Consider the following 14,830-nt stretch of genomic DNA (forward strand, 5'->3'; position numbering starts at 1 on the left):
AAGTACCCCCTGGGCCTCCTAAGTCGTTTACATGGAGGAATAGCGGCTCTGGAACGCGCTCCGCGGCCGGTTATTTGTTAAGAAGAAACTACATTACCCAGAAGGCTGTGCACCGCGCATCTGTTGTAGGCGCTGGACCAATGACGGCCCAGGGCGGGGGCATTTCCTGCGCAGGGGCGGGACTTCCGACCCCATTGGCTGCAGATGTCATTTGCGCGCGACTGCTCCGTCCACGCCAGCTGTGGGGAGGGGATAGCTGTTCTGTGGCCGCTTGTAGTGCGGCTCTTCGCAAATGAGCAGAAAGGAGGCTAGGGCTCCCCTCCGCGCATTTGAGCGAGCGGTGAGCCTCCGTGCGATCGGCCACCCAGCCCAGGGCAGGGAACGGGTGGCGGTCGGCTGAGCCCGCGGTACCCGCCTCTGTCGCCGCCTCTCCGGGCTCCGCTCTCCTCAGGGTCCCATGATGGCGGCGGCGTGGATGGACCCGACGCGGGTGAGTGGACCATGTTTCTGGCCTTGCTGCTTCTCTGCTGGTTCGGAGAGGGCTCCTGAGCAGGGTGGAAGTCAAGAGAGGCGCTAGATTACTCTTTGCAGTTGTGTTTGTGTACGACCAGTGGAGCTGGCTCGTCACTGACTTTATCTCCAGTCTTAGAACATGCGAGACCGAATATACAAATGGAAAATAGACCGCGTATAAAAATAGAACTTTGACAAACAACCTGCCCCGGAATCCAGTCCCTTATCTACAATCAACAACCCAGGAGTCCAGCCCGGTCTAAGTCAGACTTGCCAGAAGCCAGATTCCTATCTCTAGAGACAGTCCAGGAAGAGAAACAGTGACTTCTGTAACATCGGCCCCAAATGGCCAGGACTTGATTAATAATTGACCCTTTCCCTAATCCTTGTCCCCACTTCCAATTTAAAACCAACCAGAGAAAGCCATCCATATGTGCGCCCTTAAACCATCATAGAGGATGCTGTAGGATTACCTGCCGGGGAGTTTTAATTAATTAAACGTATATCATCTGGTAGTCAATGTTGAAGCCCTAGTTAATTTTTCTATCCTTATCTACCTGCCCAAAATGTGCCTAGTAATATGAGTTTATCCAGTACCAGAAATGAGTAATATTGCAGGGTTCCTATGTATGAATCAGTCAATTTATTAGGAATTTCCAGGTCTTTAATTGAAATACTAACTCAAGAAAGCTGATAGGATGAAGCTAGAAAGCAGAGAGATGTGAGCAGTGAACGTGCAGGTGAAAAACCATGAGGCGATGTCTTGGAGCATTTAAATGATAGATCTGCATTGGTGGGGCTGTTCACCTGAGAGTGGAGTGGCTGGAGCTTTTATATTTAGTTAGTGGTTCTGGTCACATAGGGATGTGGTCCTGCATCTGCTGGACATTTCACATTGAGGAGAATGTATAGAATATGGTGGTGGAAGTAACATTAACAAGGAAAACTCTATATGGAGTGTGTTTAGTCAGGAGATACTGGTGAAAACGATGGCTTAAGAGCTAGGGACTTAGTTGCTTTTAGACATAATATAAAGCACTCAGCTGGTAGTAGACCAGCAGGTAGTAGGACCAGTGAAGCTCAGGTACTGCTGTTGTTAACGATATTGATATTATTATTAATATGACTTACTCAATCGTCTGACATCCTAGCGTCCTTTCTGTCTGCATCTCACAGTTCCAATGTCATTTCCATTGACTTGTGTCATTTTCCAATGGCTCCTGCATAGGACGCTCCTCTCTCTTACACTGTAGGCATACCTCGCTTTATTGTGCTGCATAGATACTGTGTTTTTACGGATTGAAGTTTTGTGGCAACCCTGCGTCCAGCAAGCGTTTCAGCTTTCACTTACCTCGTGTCTCTGTGTCACATTTTGGTAGTTCTCACAATAGTTCAGACCCTCCACCCGCAAAAAGATTACAGCTCATTGAAGGCTGAAGATGATGGGTAGCATTTTTTAGCAATAAAGTACTTTTAAAAAAAATTTTTTTTCCGTCTTGCTTTTCAGTTTATTCCTTTTTTTAAATTTTATTTTTATTGGAGTATAGTTGCTTTACAGTATTGTGTTAGTTTATACTGTACAGCAAAGTGATTCAGCTATACGTATACATATATCCCCTCTTTTTTGGATTTCCTTCTCATTTAGGTCACCACAGAGCATTGAGTAGAGTTCCCTGTGCTATACAGTAGGTGGCAATAAAGTACTTTTTTTTTTTTAATTTTTAATTTTTTGGCTGCGTTGGGTCTTCGTTGCTGCGCACGGGCTTTCTCTAGTTGCAGAGCGAGCGGGGGCTTCTCTTCGTTTCAGTGCGCGGGCTTCTCACTGCGGTGGCTTCTCTTGTTGCGGAGCACGGGCTCTAGGCGCGCGGGCTTCAGTAGTTGTGGCTCTCAGGCTCTAGAGCGCAGGCTCAGTAGTTGTGGCACACGGGCTTAGTTGCTCCACGGCATGTGGGATCTTCCCAGACCAGGGATCAAACCTGCGTGCCCTGCTGTGGCAGGTGGATTCTTTTTTTTTTTTTTTTTAATTTTTATTTTATTATTTATTTATTATGTTTATTTTTGGCTGTGTTGGGTCTTCGTTTCTGTGTGAGGGCTTTCTCCAGTTGCGGCGAGTGGGGGCCACTCTTCATCGCGGTGCGCGGGCCTCTCACTATCGCGGCCTCTCTTGTTGCAGAGCAGAGGCTCCAGACGCTCAGGCTCAGTAGTTGTGGCTCAGGGGCCTAGTTGCTCCGCGGCATGTGGGATCTTCCCAGACCAGGGCTCGAACCCGTGTCCCCTGCATTGGCAGGCAGATTCTCAACCACTGCGCCACCAGGGAAGCCCCTGGCAGGTGGATTCTTAACCACTGCGCCACCAGGGAAGTCCCTAAAGTAATTTTTAATTAAGGTGTCTACATTATTTTTTTAGACGTAATGCTATCGCACACTTAATAGACTGCAGTATAGTGTAAACATAACTTTTATATGCTCCTGGAGACCAAAAAAATCCTGTGACTGGCTTTATTGCAGTGGTCCGGAACCAAACCCCCAGTATCTCCAAAGTATGGCTGTATCGTATTATGTCCAAAGCATCGTCCACCTCCGCTTCAGCCCAGTGCAGAGGAAGTGCCCAGTGATGAGGGCCTTGATCTTGCTGCACCTTTACCAGTGATGCAGAGACGGGCTCTGATCCCATCCAGCCATCCCAAGGCTAATGCTACTATCTCTGTTTGACATTCCAGGTGTCTGTGACTTTCGATGATGTGGCCGTGACTTTTACCCGGGAGGAGTGGGGGCAGCTGGACCCGGCTCAGAGGACCCTGTACCAGGAGGTGATGCTGGAAAACTGCGGGCTCCTGGTGTCTCTGGGTAAGGCCTTGCGACTCTGCCATGCAGAGGACCTGCCACCTCCTTTATCCCAAACTCTGGCTCCGTCTTGGCTGGTCAAGAAGGCCTCGGGAGCCCTCCCTCCCCCTTCCTCACAGCTTCAGTCATGTTTGAGATTCATCTCTTCCTGCCTGCTATCCCTGTGTCTCTTTGAATAAAGTTCCTTTTTGGCTCCTAGAAAATGATGGAAGGAAACAGGGGTGCTTTGCAGAACCCAAAGGCAGAATTTCTTGTTGGGCCGTATGATGGGCTGATGTAGGAAATGGGAACCACCAGGATTATGCCCTGACTTTTGGATCTCCTGTCCTGGTTTTCCCTCTGGCTTTGTTCATGTCTCTGTCTTTTCAAAATGGCTTTTGTGTCTCAGCAAGTTTGTGGCAGGAGTGGCCACCCCAGTCCCTGCTCTCTGTAGCCCCCAGATGCCTTGTTTTTACTTCTTTGCATACTTAACATTGTTTCTTTTTCTTTCTCTACTGCTGGGCTCTAGGGGGTTGTCCCTGAGGCAGGAGTGGCCACCTGAGCCCATACTTCCCTGAGCCTCTACCCCAGTGCCCAGCACAGACTGGCCTCTGTCTGAGGTTCTTATTTCACATTCCAGACCGGGAGCTGACTGGGTGGGACTGGTGGCTCAAGTGTCCCCTGCAAGCCAGTCCACAGGGCTGTGAGTGATGGGAGGGTCTCCAGGAAGAGGGTGAGGCAGGTGGGGCCTCGGGAGGTCTTTGCCTTCAGTGCCAACAGGTATTGTTGTAAACCACAGGATCTCGGTTATGGGGCTTTTCTGTTCTCCTGTGCCTTCATGATCGTCTCTCATTTCCTGAGTCCTGGCCAAGATCCTCTGCTAGTCCAAGAGAGAGAAGCTGAGAGAGTAGTGCTTCTCAGTACTTGGCGGTTTTGTCCCCAGGAGACACTTGGATGTCTGCAGCCACATGTGACTGTCACACCTGGGGTGTGGGTGGTCCCGGCATCTAGCAGGTTAGAATCCAGAGATGTTGCTTAGTGCCTGAGGCTGGACAAGACAGCCCCATTCAACACAGGATGATCCCGCCCACAAGGGCAAGAGAGCCAAGGTGGAGAAACAGCAGCCTGAGGATAATCACCTTCGACCTCGCAGTTTGAGGGAAAGGAGAGCTGTAAATCCAGGGCTTAGGGTAAGACATGCCTGTTTTTAGAGAATTGGGATTGTGTTCTGTGTTACACAAAATTAGGAAACGTTTGACATATTTAGATATTTTATAACAAAATTTTAAAAATAAAAAGGTCCACTATCTGGCCCTGCTGACCCTTCACTCTCCTCCGCATGCTTTCCCCGAGCTCGGTCTGCTCTGAGCATGCTGGTGTCTTGCTATTTCCTGTGCACATACTTAACATACTTGCCTCGGGCCTCTGCAGTTGCTCTTCTCTGTGCCTGGTGGGTGTGGGTGTGCTTGGGCCTCTCACATGGCTGCCCCTTCTCAGCACAGTCACCACCTCCTCACCAGCTGTTTCCTGATCACGAAATCTCTTGGAGGCCCCTCCCCTGTCACAGTCGCTTTTCCCTATCACCCTATTTATATCCTTGTAAGCCAGTGGTTCTCATCCAAGGATGATGTTGTCCCCCAGGGGACACATGACAACGTCTGGAGACATTTGGGTTGTCCCAACTGGGATGTAGATGCTACAGGCATCTATTGAGTGGAGACCTGGAACGCTTCTACACATCCTTATGCTGCACAGGACACACACACTCCCTCCCCTTCTCCTCAGCAAAGAATTTCCTGGATCTGAATGTCAGTTGAACAGAGGCTGAGAGACCCTGTTTCTGAAGGCTCACGGACACTTCACCAGGGGCACTGAGAGACACCCTGAGGAAGCCATTCCTTTATTCTGTGTCTTTCCTGCCTCCTGATTATGTAGTGAAAATCTGGGTTCAGTACTGAACACCTCCCCCCACCCCCACTGTTGCTAATTTCCCATTTTCAGCAGAGGGAGCCCCGTCCCTGAGCAGCAGCATGAGCTCGCTGGCACTTAACCTCACCCTTCGGATTTTATTGCTGCCTTTTCAGGTTGACCTGCCATCGACTCAGGTGACTCTGGGTTTCTGTTTCCCATTTACCAGAGCTAAACAGGATTCCCTTTTTGAACGAATGTAAGAAAAATAAAAAGTGGGTCACTTTTAAGAAAAATGTTAATGTTAATACTAGTCACAGCTCACTCTGGTCATTGGGGGACTGACTGCGTATCAGGCCTGTTCCAGGCACCCTTTTGATTCTCATGCTCTCCTGGGCCTTAAGCAAAGTCAGGAAAACTCAGCCACTGCACTGAGTCTCATACAGCTGAACTTACACAGTAAAGAACATACACCTTCATTGATGAAGCTGTCCTCTGTGGGTTTATTTTAAGCAACAGTCCTTTTATGAAATATTGATGAAAGTAGATGTTATTTGATGTTTCTATAAATGTCCAATGTGACCATACACCACCGTGTAGGATTCTCAATTTTATTATTTTCTAGTAGTTCATGAAACGCTGAAGTCTAGAGTCACTGAGTCTGCCCCTCCCCTGGCCCCTGTTCCCAGCGGGTGAGTCTTCGTGCTCACACCCCTGCCTCACAGCTGCCCTGCGCTTGGTCTCAGGATGCTGGCCCCACTCAGGGGTGTTTGCTGTTTCCTCCTTAGTGCAGTGCTGCGGAGCCCAGGGTCCGGAGCCAGACCCTTATGTCCAGTCCCCACTCTGCTCCGTAAAACCTTGTGGTCCTGGGCAAATTACTGAAACTGTCTGTGCCTGGGGGTGCTCGTTGGTAACATGGGGTAAGATGGTACCTGCTTGCCGGGGCCGTAGCAAGGGTCCATGACTAACTTATGGGAAGGGGTCAGAACTGTGCCTCGTGTGGCCAGGTTACGTGCAGGTTAGCAGTTGAGAAGCTCACTGCCGCCACTACCGCCGTTACTCCTCAGGAGTCACATCGTCCCCGTGCCTGGATCCAGCACCTTCTGGAACAGTGTTGTGTAGCTTTGTGGTAAAACAGCGCACAGAGCAGAGCTGGCCAGACCTGGCCTCCATATTGGCTCAGCCATTCACCAATTCTGGCCTCTCTGGCAAATCACATTATCTGCCTGAGCGTTGGTTTCTGTATGGTTTTTATCTATAAAATAGGGCTACTCACAGACATAGAACACAAACTTATGGTAACCAAAGTTGGGGGGTGGGGTGTGAGGGATAAATTAGGAGTTTGGGATCAACAGATACACACTACCATATATAAAATAGATAAACAACAAGGTTCTACCGTATAGCACAAGGAACTATATATATTCAATATGTTATAATAACCTATAATGGAAAAGAATCTGAAAAAGAATATGTGTATGTATGTGTGTGTGTGTGTGTGTGTATATATAAATATACACACACACACACACACATATATATATAACTGAATCACTTTGCTGTACACCTGAAACTAATATGATGTTGTAAATGAACTATAATTTTTAAAAAATGGTGCTGATCACAATATGTACTTGCTGGGAATGCTGTGAGGAAGTCCTAGGATAGAATCCTCTGTGGCCTATAGGAAGAACAATACAAAACTTTGCTTGGGTTCTAAAGAAAGAACTAGATCAATGAAGACACATAACTTGTTTTGAATGGAAAGAGTCAATTTTCTTTTTTTTTTTTTTTTTTTTTTGGCTGCACCATGCAGCTTGCGGGATCTTAGTTCCCCAGCAGGGATTGAACCCATTGCCCCCTGCAGTGGAAGCACAGAGTCCTAATCACAGGACCGCCAGGGAATTCCCAAGAGTCAATATTTTAAATATGTTAGTTGTTTAAATTACTCCATAAATTTATTTCAATTTTGAAATGATGTAATGCATTTAAGTTGCTTGAACACAGTCCTTTTACTACGATTATACACTATATGTTAGTTTTTGACCTAGGAATAAAAACTCCATGGCAGTGTGGCATGTCTTTGGTTTCCAGTTCACAATTCAGCATTTTGTATATGCATGGGCGCAGCTTCATTCTGAGGTCTTGTCCACATCCTGAAGTCCCACACTAGATCGAGAGGTTTTCTTTGTTTTCACAGAAATCCTAGTGTCTTCTTCCTTTCTCCATGAACAGGGTGTCCTGTTCCCAGACCTGAGCTGATCTACCAGCTGGAGCAGGGGCAGGAGCTGTGGACGGTGAAGAAAGACCTCTCCCAAAGCACCTGTCCAGGTAGGAGCCAAGGTGTGGGCAGCTGGGAGACCCTGCAGGGGGAGGCCGCTGGCCCTGGTTCCCTGGGGAAGCGTCTTGTTCGGGCCTCTGTGGTGGTCTGGAAGCCACGGAGCCCTTTGACCCCAGGTCCCTCTGTCCTCCTGGAGGATAGAGGTGCATGAGCTGAGATGTGTCCTGGGCTCCAGCTGCCTGGGCTTCAAGCCTGGGTGCTGACCGATCACCAGCTCTGTGGCCCTAGTGAACTTCGGGATCTCGTTGTGTCTTTGTATATATAAGTTTGACCAAGTTAAATCTTAGCTGCCATGTCAGACAGACTCCAGCATCTTGGTGCTCAGCATATGGAAGCACTTGTTCTTTTTTTGTATTTCTTTCTTTCTTTCTTTTGCCATGCCTCGCAGCATGCAGGATCTTAGTTCCCTGACCAGGGGTCGAACCCGTGACCCCTGCAGTGGAAGCTTGGAGTCTTAACCACTGGACCGCCAGGGATGTCCCTGGAAGCACTTTTTCCGAGTCACACCCGGTCCGTGTGACTGTGCAGCACACAGCTGTTCAGGGACCCGGGTCCGCTCTGCCGTCAGTGTGTGGCTTGAAGGTTGTCCTGACCTCCTGCAGCTGGCAGAGGAGAGTGAGAGGGCAAGGAACATGCCACCCCAACTCCCACAAACACCAGCCCCGCGCTTCCGCTGACAGGCACTAGGCACTTGGCCACACTCGGGGGACGGGGCTGGGAGATGGGGCTGAGCCGTGTGTCCAAGGAGAAGAGCAGCTGGTTTGGCGAGTGTGGTCTGCTGCGCTCAGTCTGTTCGTGATAGTTGCTCTGTCCCCGGGTTGTTGGGGACGTGGTCACATAACACGTTAAAGCATGACACCGCTTAGCACAGCATCTGCGCCGCAGTCAGTGGCTCGTGGGAAGTAAGCCGTTGGTGTCATTCGTGTCCCTGTATTGTAGTGAGTAATGCATCTCACGTTTCCCTCTGACCTCTGAGGAAAAAGGCCTTCCTTCCTCTCCCAGCTCCTCTCCAGCTCTCCTCTGCCTCCCCTTTCCCACCCTGTCTGTCCAGACACTCAAGAAGCCTTCCCTTGTTGCACGTCTCCCTACTCCTCCTGTTTGGTAAAACCTGACGGTGACATTTGTCCTGCTGTGCCCCACATCTGGGCTGCTGAAGGCACTGGGGCCGCTGTGTGTGGTGATGGGGCCCCTGCAGAGTCGTGCTCTTTCCCTCCTAGTCCCTTGGGCGGCCCCACCAGCCTGCGAGTGTCTGTGTGCAGCCCGTCGACAGCCCCTCAGAGGGGCAGTTCCGAGCCTCTGCCCGCTGCTCTCTGCCCTTCTCCACCTGAATATCTCAGAGGCACCCAGTCAACATGCCTGGCGAGGAACCCGTCACGATGCTCACTCCTTCCCCTCCCAAGTTAGAGCGCATGGTCCTGCCGTCCAAGCAGGTCGGAGACTGGATACAGCCCCAGAGACTTCCTCACCCCTCCACCTCCAGCGGCCCCTACATCTGGCCACCTCCCACATCCCGTCCATTTTACATCGTGTACATCTCCTGAATCTGTCACTTCTGCCACCTCCCATCAGATCTGTCCCTGCATTCTGAGTCCAAGCTCTCATCATCTTTTCCTTGCGGGATGCTAGTAGTTCCCCTAACTGGTCTCTACATCTGCCTTGTGCCTCTGGTCAGCTCTGTGTCCTGCATGAGCTACACCAGGTGTAGCCACAGATGTCTCAGCATGTGACCACTAATGTGTCAGCAAGTTTTCATGTTGAAAGTAAAGTCTGCCTCCTCACATTGCTTGATCTTCAGCCGTTCCACACTCATTTGGACTCTCATATCTGTAGCTTCTCTTTTCACCTCGTTGAAGAGGTCTTGCCCCTGGGCATGGCCAGTTCCGACATCAGAATCTAGAAAATAGCTTTTCATGAAAGTGCCTTCATCACTTATATTCTGCTTGTTTTATAACTTTATCCTTTTCTCTGCTCAAAGTAAAAATATGCTGAAGTTCCTTACAGTGAAGAAAATAAATTAAAAATGTTCCTGTCTCACACTGTATTCATCCATTGTCTGTAGCATTTAATTGTTCACATTTTTTCACTCTCACAGTGCTGCCAAGAACATTTGTATATATTAGTCATCTTGCTCATGTTTAGGGCTGTCTTTTAATGTTTCTTAGAGTGAAATTGTTGGATTATAGGCTGTGCAAATTCTCAACTTTACAAGATAATTCCTGTTGTGTTCTAAAGGGTCTATACCAATTACACTTAACACCAGGAAAGAGTGGAGGTTTCTTCAACCCATACCTTGACCAATACCTGGTATTATAAGTCTCCTCAATTTTTGACAATCAAATGAATACAGAATTGTATCCCACATGGCTTTGATTTGCTTTTCCTTCGTTCATAAGGAACTTTAGCACCTTATCGTATGATTGTGGGTCAATCTATGAATTAAGTTTTCTTCTTTGAAATGTCGTTTCATGATAAACGTCTATTTTATTCTATTGACTTGTTTGCATTTTCTTGTTTCTTAATAAATTTATTTATTTATTTGTTTTTGGCTGCGTTGGGTCTTTGTTGCTGCGCGCAGGCTTTCTTTAGTTGCGGCGAGCAGGGGCTACTCTTTGTTGTGGTATGTGGGCTTCTCATTGCAGTGGCTTCTCTTGTTGTGGAGCACAGGCTCTAGGTGCACGGGCTTCAGTAGTTGAGGCACGCGGGCTCAGTAGTTACGGCTCGCGGGCTCTAGAGTGCAGGCTCAGTAGTTGTGGCACACGGGCTTAGTGGCTACGCAGCATGTGGGATCTTCCCGGACCAGGGCTCGAACCCGTGTTCCCTGCGTCGGCAGGCAGATTCTTAACCACTGCGCCACCAGGGAAGCCCTGCATTTTCTTTTTTTTTTTTTTTATAAATTTTATTTATTTATTTATTTATTTTATTTTTTTGGCTGCATTGGGTTTTCGTTGCTGCACATGGGCTTTCTCTAGTTGCGGCGAGCAGGGGCTACTCTTTGTTGCAGTGCACATGCTCCTCATTGCAGTGGCTTCTCTTGTTGTGGAGTGTGGGCTCTAGGCGTGTGAGCTTCAGTAGTTGTGGCACGCAGGCTCAGTAGTTGTGGCACACAGGCTGAGTTGCTCCACGGCATGTGGGATCTTCCCAGACCAGGGATTGAACCCATGTTCCCTGCATTGGCAGGTGGATTCTTAACCGCTGCACCACCAGGGAAGTCCCGCATTTTCTTTTTGATTTGTAGGGATTCTTTGTGCGTTACTCATGTTATCTTTTTTTGTGGGTGTGGTAAAATAGTGATAGTGTAAAATTTATCATCTTAGCCATTTTTAAGTATACATTGAATGGTATTAAATAGAGTCATAATGTCGTGTAGCCATCACCACCAGCCTTCTCTATAACTCTTCATCATTTGAAACTCTGTACCCATTATACAATAACCCCCCTATGTCCCTACCATGCCCTGCCCCTGGCAACCACAATCTTTCTGTGTCTGTGATTTTTTACTACTCTAAGTACCTCATATAAATAGAGTCACACACTATTTTGTTTGTGTGACTGGCTTATTTCACTCAACATAACGTCCTCAAGGTTTATCCATGTTGTAGCATGTGTTAGAATGTCATTCCCTTTTAAGGCTCGGTAATATTCTTGTTTGTGTGTGTGTGTCACATTTTGCTTATCCATTCATCCCTTGGTGGAAACTTGGGTTGCTTCCATGTTTTAGCTATTGTGAATGATGCTGCTGTGAACATGGGTGTACAAATGTCTTTGAGACCATGATTTCAATTCTTTTGGGCATATAACAAGAAATGAAATTACTGGATCATGTAGTATCAATATTTCCATTTTTAATTTTTTGAGGAACTGCCATACTGTTTTCCACAGTCTGTGCCAATTTGCATTCCTACCAACAGTGTACAAGAGTTTCAGTTTCTCCACATCTTCACCAACATTTGTTATTCTCTGTTTTTTCCACTAGTAGCTGTCCTAGTGGTTGTGAGACGGTATCTCATTATAGTTTTGATTTTCATTTCCCTAATGATTAGTGATGTTGAACATCTTTTCTTGTGCTTATTAGCCATTTGTATATCTTTGAAGAAATGTCTATTCAAGTCCTTTGCCCATTTTTGTATCAGGCTATTTTTTTATTTGTTAAGTTTGAGTTCTCTGCATATTCTGGTTATTAATCCCTTTTCAGATATATGATTTGCAAATATTTTGTCACATCCTTTGGATTATCTTTTTACTCCATTGATAGTGCCTTGATGCACAAATTTTCCTAATTTTCATGAACTACAATTTTTCTATTTTTTCTTTTGTTGCCTGTGCCTTTGGTGTCATATCTGAGAAATTTTTGCCAAATCCAGTGCCATGCCACATTTGCCCTATGTTTTCTTCTCTCCATTTTTTTAAAAAATAAATTTATTTATTTTATTTTTGGCTGTGTTGGGTCTTTGTTGCTGTGCATGGGCTTTTCTCTAGTTGCGGTGAGCGGGGGCTACTCCTCGTTGCGGAGCACGGGCTCTAGGCATGCGGGCTCAGTAGTTGTGTCTCACGGGCTCTAGAACGCAGGCTCAGCAGTTGTGGTGCACGAGCCCAGCCACTCCGCATCATGTGGGATCGTCCCGGACCAGGGCTCGAACCTGTGTCCCCTGCACTGGCAGGCGGACTCCCAACCACTGTGCCACCAGGGAAGTCCCTTCTCTCCATTTTGAGTTAATTTTTGTATATGATGTTAGATAAGGGTCCAATTTCATTCTTTTGCATGTAGATATTCAGTTTTCCCGGCACCATTTGTTGTAAACACTGTCCTTTCCCCCGTTGAATGGTTTTGGCGCCCTTGTCAAAAATCATTTCATGATATATGTGGGGGTTTATTTCTGGGCTCTCGATTCTATTCCCTTGGTGTGTTTGTCTCATTTTATGCCAGTAGCACACTGTATTTGATTATTGTAGTTTTGTAGTAAGTTTTGAAATCGGGAATTTTCTGTTCTTCAGCTTTGTTCTTTTTTTTTTTTTTTAAATTAAGTTCTTTATTATTATTATTATTTTTTATAATTTTTTTTTCTTTAAAGTATTTATTTATTTATTTATTTAGGCCGTGTTGGGTCTTCGTTTCTGTGCGAGGGCTTTCTCTAGTTGCGGCAAGCGGGGGCCACTCTTCATCGCGGTGCGCGGGCCTCTCACTATCGCGGCCTCTCTCGTTGCGGAGCACAGGCTCCAGACGTGCAGGCTCAGTAATTGTGGCTCACGGGCCCAGTTGCTCCGCGGCATGTGGGATCTTCCCAGACCAGGGCTCGAACCCGTGTCCCCTGCATTGGCAGGCAGATTCTCAACCACTGCGCCACCAGGGAAGCCCAGCTTTGTTCTTCTTTTGCAAGAGTGTTTTGGCTATTCAGGGTCTCTTCAGGTGCACTATAGATTTTAGGGTGGATTTTTTTTATTTCTGCAAAAAATTTTGCTGGAGGACTTCCCTGGCGGTCCAGTGGTTAAGACTCTGGGCTTCCAATGCAGGGGGCGCGGGTTTGATCCCCAGTCGTCGGGGAACTAAGATCCCCCGTGCCATGCGGCGCAGCCAAAAGATTAAAAAAAAAATGTTGTTGGGATTTTGATAGGGATTGCATTGAATCTGTAGATCACTTTGGGTGGTATTGATATCTTAACAATGTCAGGTTTCCAAATTGGGAACATGGTATGTGTTTCCGTTTATTTACATCATCTTTAACTCTTTTAGCAATGTTTTGTAGTTTTCATTTTGCAGGTGTTTCGCTTCGTTGATTAATTCCTAAGTATTCTTTCTCATGCTATTGTAAATAGAACTGTTTTGTAATTTCATTTTCAGATTGTTCATTATTCATGTATATAAATGCAACTGATTTTTGTGTGTTGACTTTGTATCCTGCTACTTTGCTGAACTCATTTATTCAGCAGTTATTTTGTGACGTTTTTGTGGTTTTTACATGTAATAAACTACCATCTGCAAGCAAAGATAATTTTACCTCTTCCTTTCCAATTTGGATGCTTTTGATTTCTCTTTCTTGCCAATTGCTCTGTCTAGAACTTCCAGTATTACGTTGAATAGAAGTGGTGAAAATGGACGTCCTTAACTTGTTCTGGATCTTAGAGGAAAAGCTTTCAGACTTTCATCATTAAGTATGATGTTTGTTGTGGTTTATCATATATGGCTTTTATTATGTTCAGGTAGTTTCTTTCTATTCCTAGTTTGTGGGTTTTTTTTTTTTAATCATGAATTTTGTCAAAGGCTGTTACTGCATCATTTGAGATGATCATGTGGGCTTTTTCCTTCATTCTGTTAATGTGATGTGTTACGCTGATCAATTTTCATATGTTGAACTGTCCTTACGTTACAGGAATAAACTGCATTTGGTCATGGTGTATATTCCTTTCGATATGTTGCTGAATTCGTTTTGCTAATATTTTATTCAGGATTTTTGCATCAGTGTTCATAAAGGATATTGCTCTGTAGTTTTCTTGTAGTGTACTTGGCTTTGCTATTAGGGTAATGCTTGTCTCAGAATGAGTTTAAAAGTGTTTTGTCCACTTTAGTTTTCTGGAAGAGTTTGAGGATTGGTCTTAGTTCTTCTTAAAAAATGTTTGGTTAGAATTCACCAGTGAAGCCATCAAGTCCAAGATTTTTCTTTGTTGGGAGATTTTGATTACTAATTCAATCCCTTTCTAGTTATAGGTCTATTCGGATTTTCTATTTCTCCATGATTTAGTCTTCACAGGTTTTGTGTTTCTAGGAATATGTTCATTTCACCTAGGTTTTCCAATTTGTTGGTGTATAGTTCTTCACAGTATTCTCTTATACTCTGTTTTGATTTCTATAGAATCAAAAGTAATATCCCCACTTTCATCTCAGATTTTAGTATTTTGAATATTTTTTTTTTCTTGGTTCATCTAGCTAAAGGTTTGTCAATTTTGTTGATCTTTTCAAATAACTAACTTTTTGTTTCATTGATTTTTCTTTTTAAATTAATTAATTTATTTTTGGCTGTGTTGGGTCTTCCTTTCTGTGCGAGGGCTTTCTCTAGTTGCGGCAAGTGGGGGCCACTCTTCATCGCGGTGCGCGGGCCTCTCACTATCGCGGCCTCTCTTGTTGCAGAGCACAGGCTCCAGACGCGCAGACTCAGTAGTTGTGGCTCACGGGCCTAGTTGCTCCGCGGCATGTGGGATCTTCCCAGAGTAGGGCTTGAACCCGCGTCCCCTGCATTGGCAGGCAGATTCTTAA

General features: G+C 46.1%; 1 protein-coding gene across 1 annotated transcript in view; it reads left to right on the plus strand.

Annotated features, from left to right (window-relative positions):
* Positions 1-14,830, plus strand: part of LOC309617248 (uncharacterized protein) — a 52,016-nt gene continuing 37,186 nt past the window's right edge. The window contains exons 1-3 of the mRNA XM_082369200.1: positions 1-490; positions 3,233-3,359; positions 7,479-7,574. Of these exons, the coding sequence (XP_082225326.1) occupies positions 458-490; positions 3,233-3,359; positions 7,479-7,574 (256 nt within the window). The 5' untranslated portion in view covers positions 1-457. The remainder of the gene's footprint in view (positions 491-3,232; positions 3,360-7,478; positions 7,575-14,830) is intronic.

Source organism: Balaenoptera borealis (assembly GCF_965194805.1).
Source record: "Balaenoptera borealis genome assembly, chromosome: 19".
Taxonomy (NCBI): Eukaryota; Metazoa; Chordata; class Mammalia; order Artiodactyla; family Balaenopteridae; genus Balaenoptera; species Balaenoptera borealis.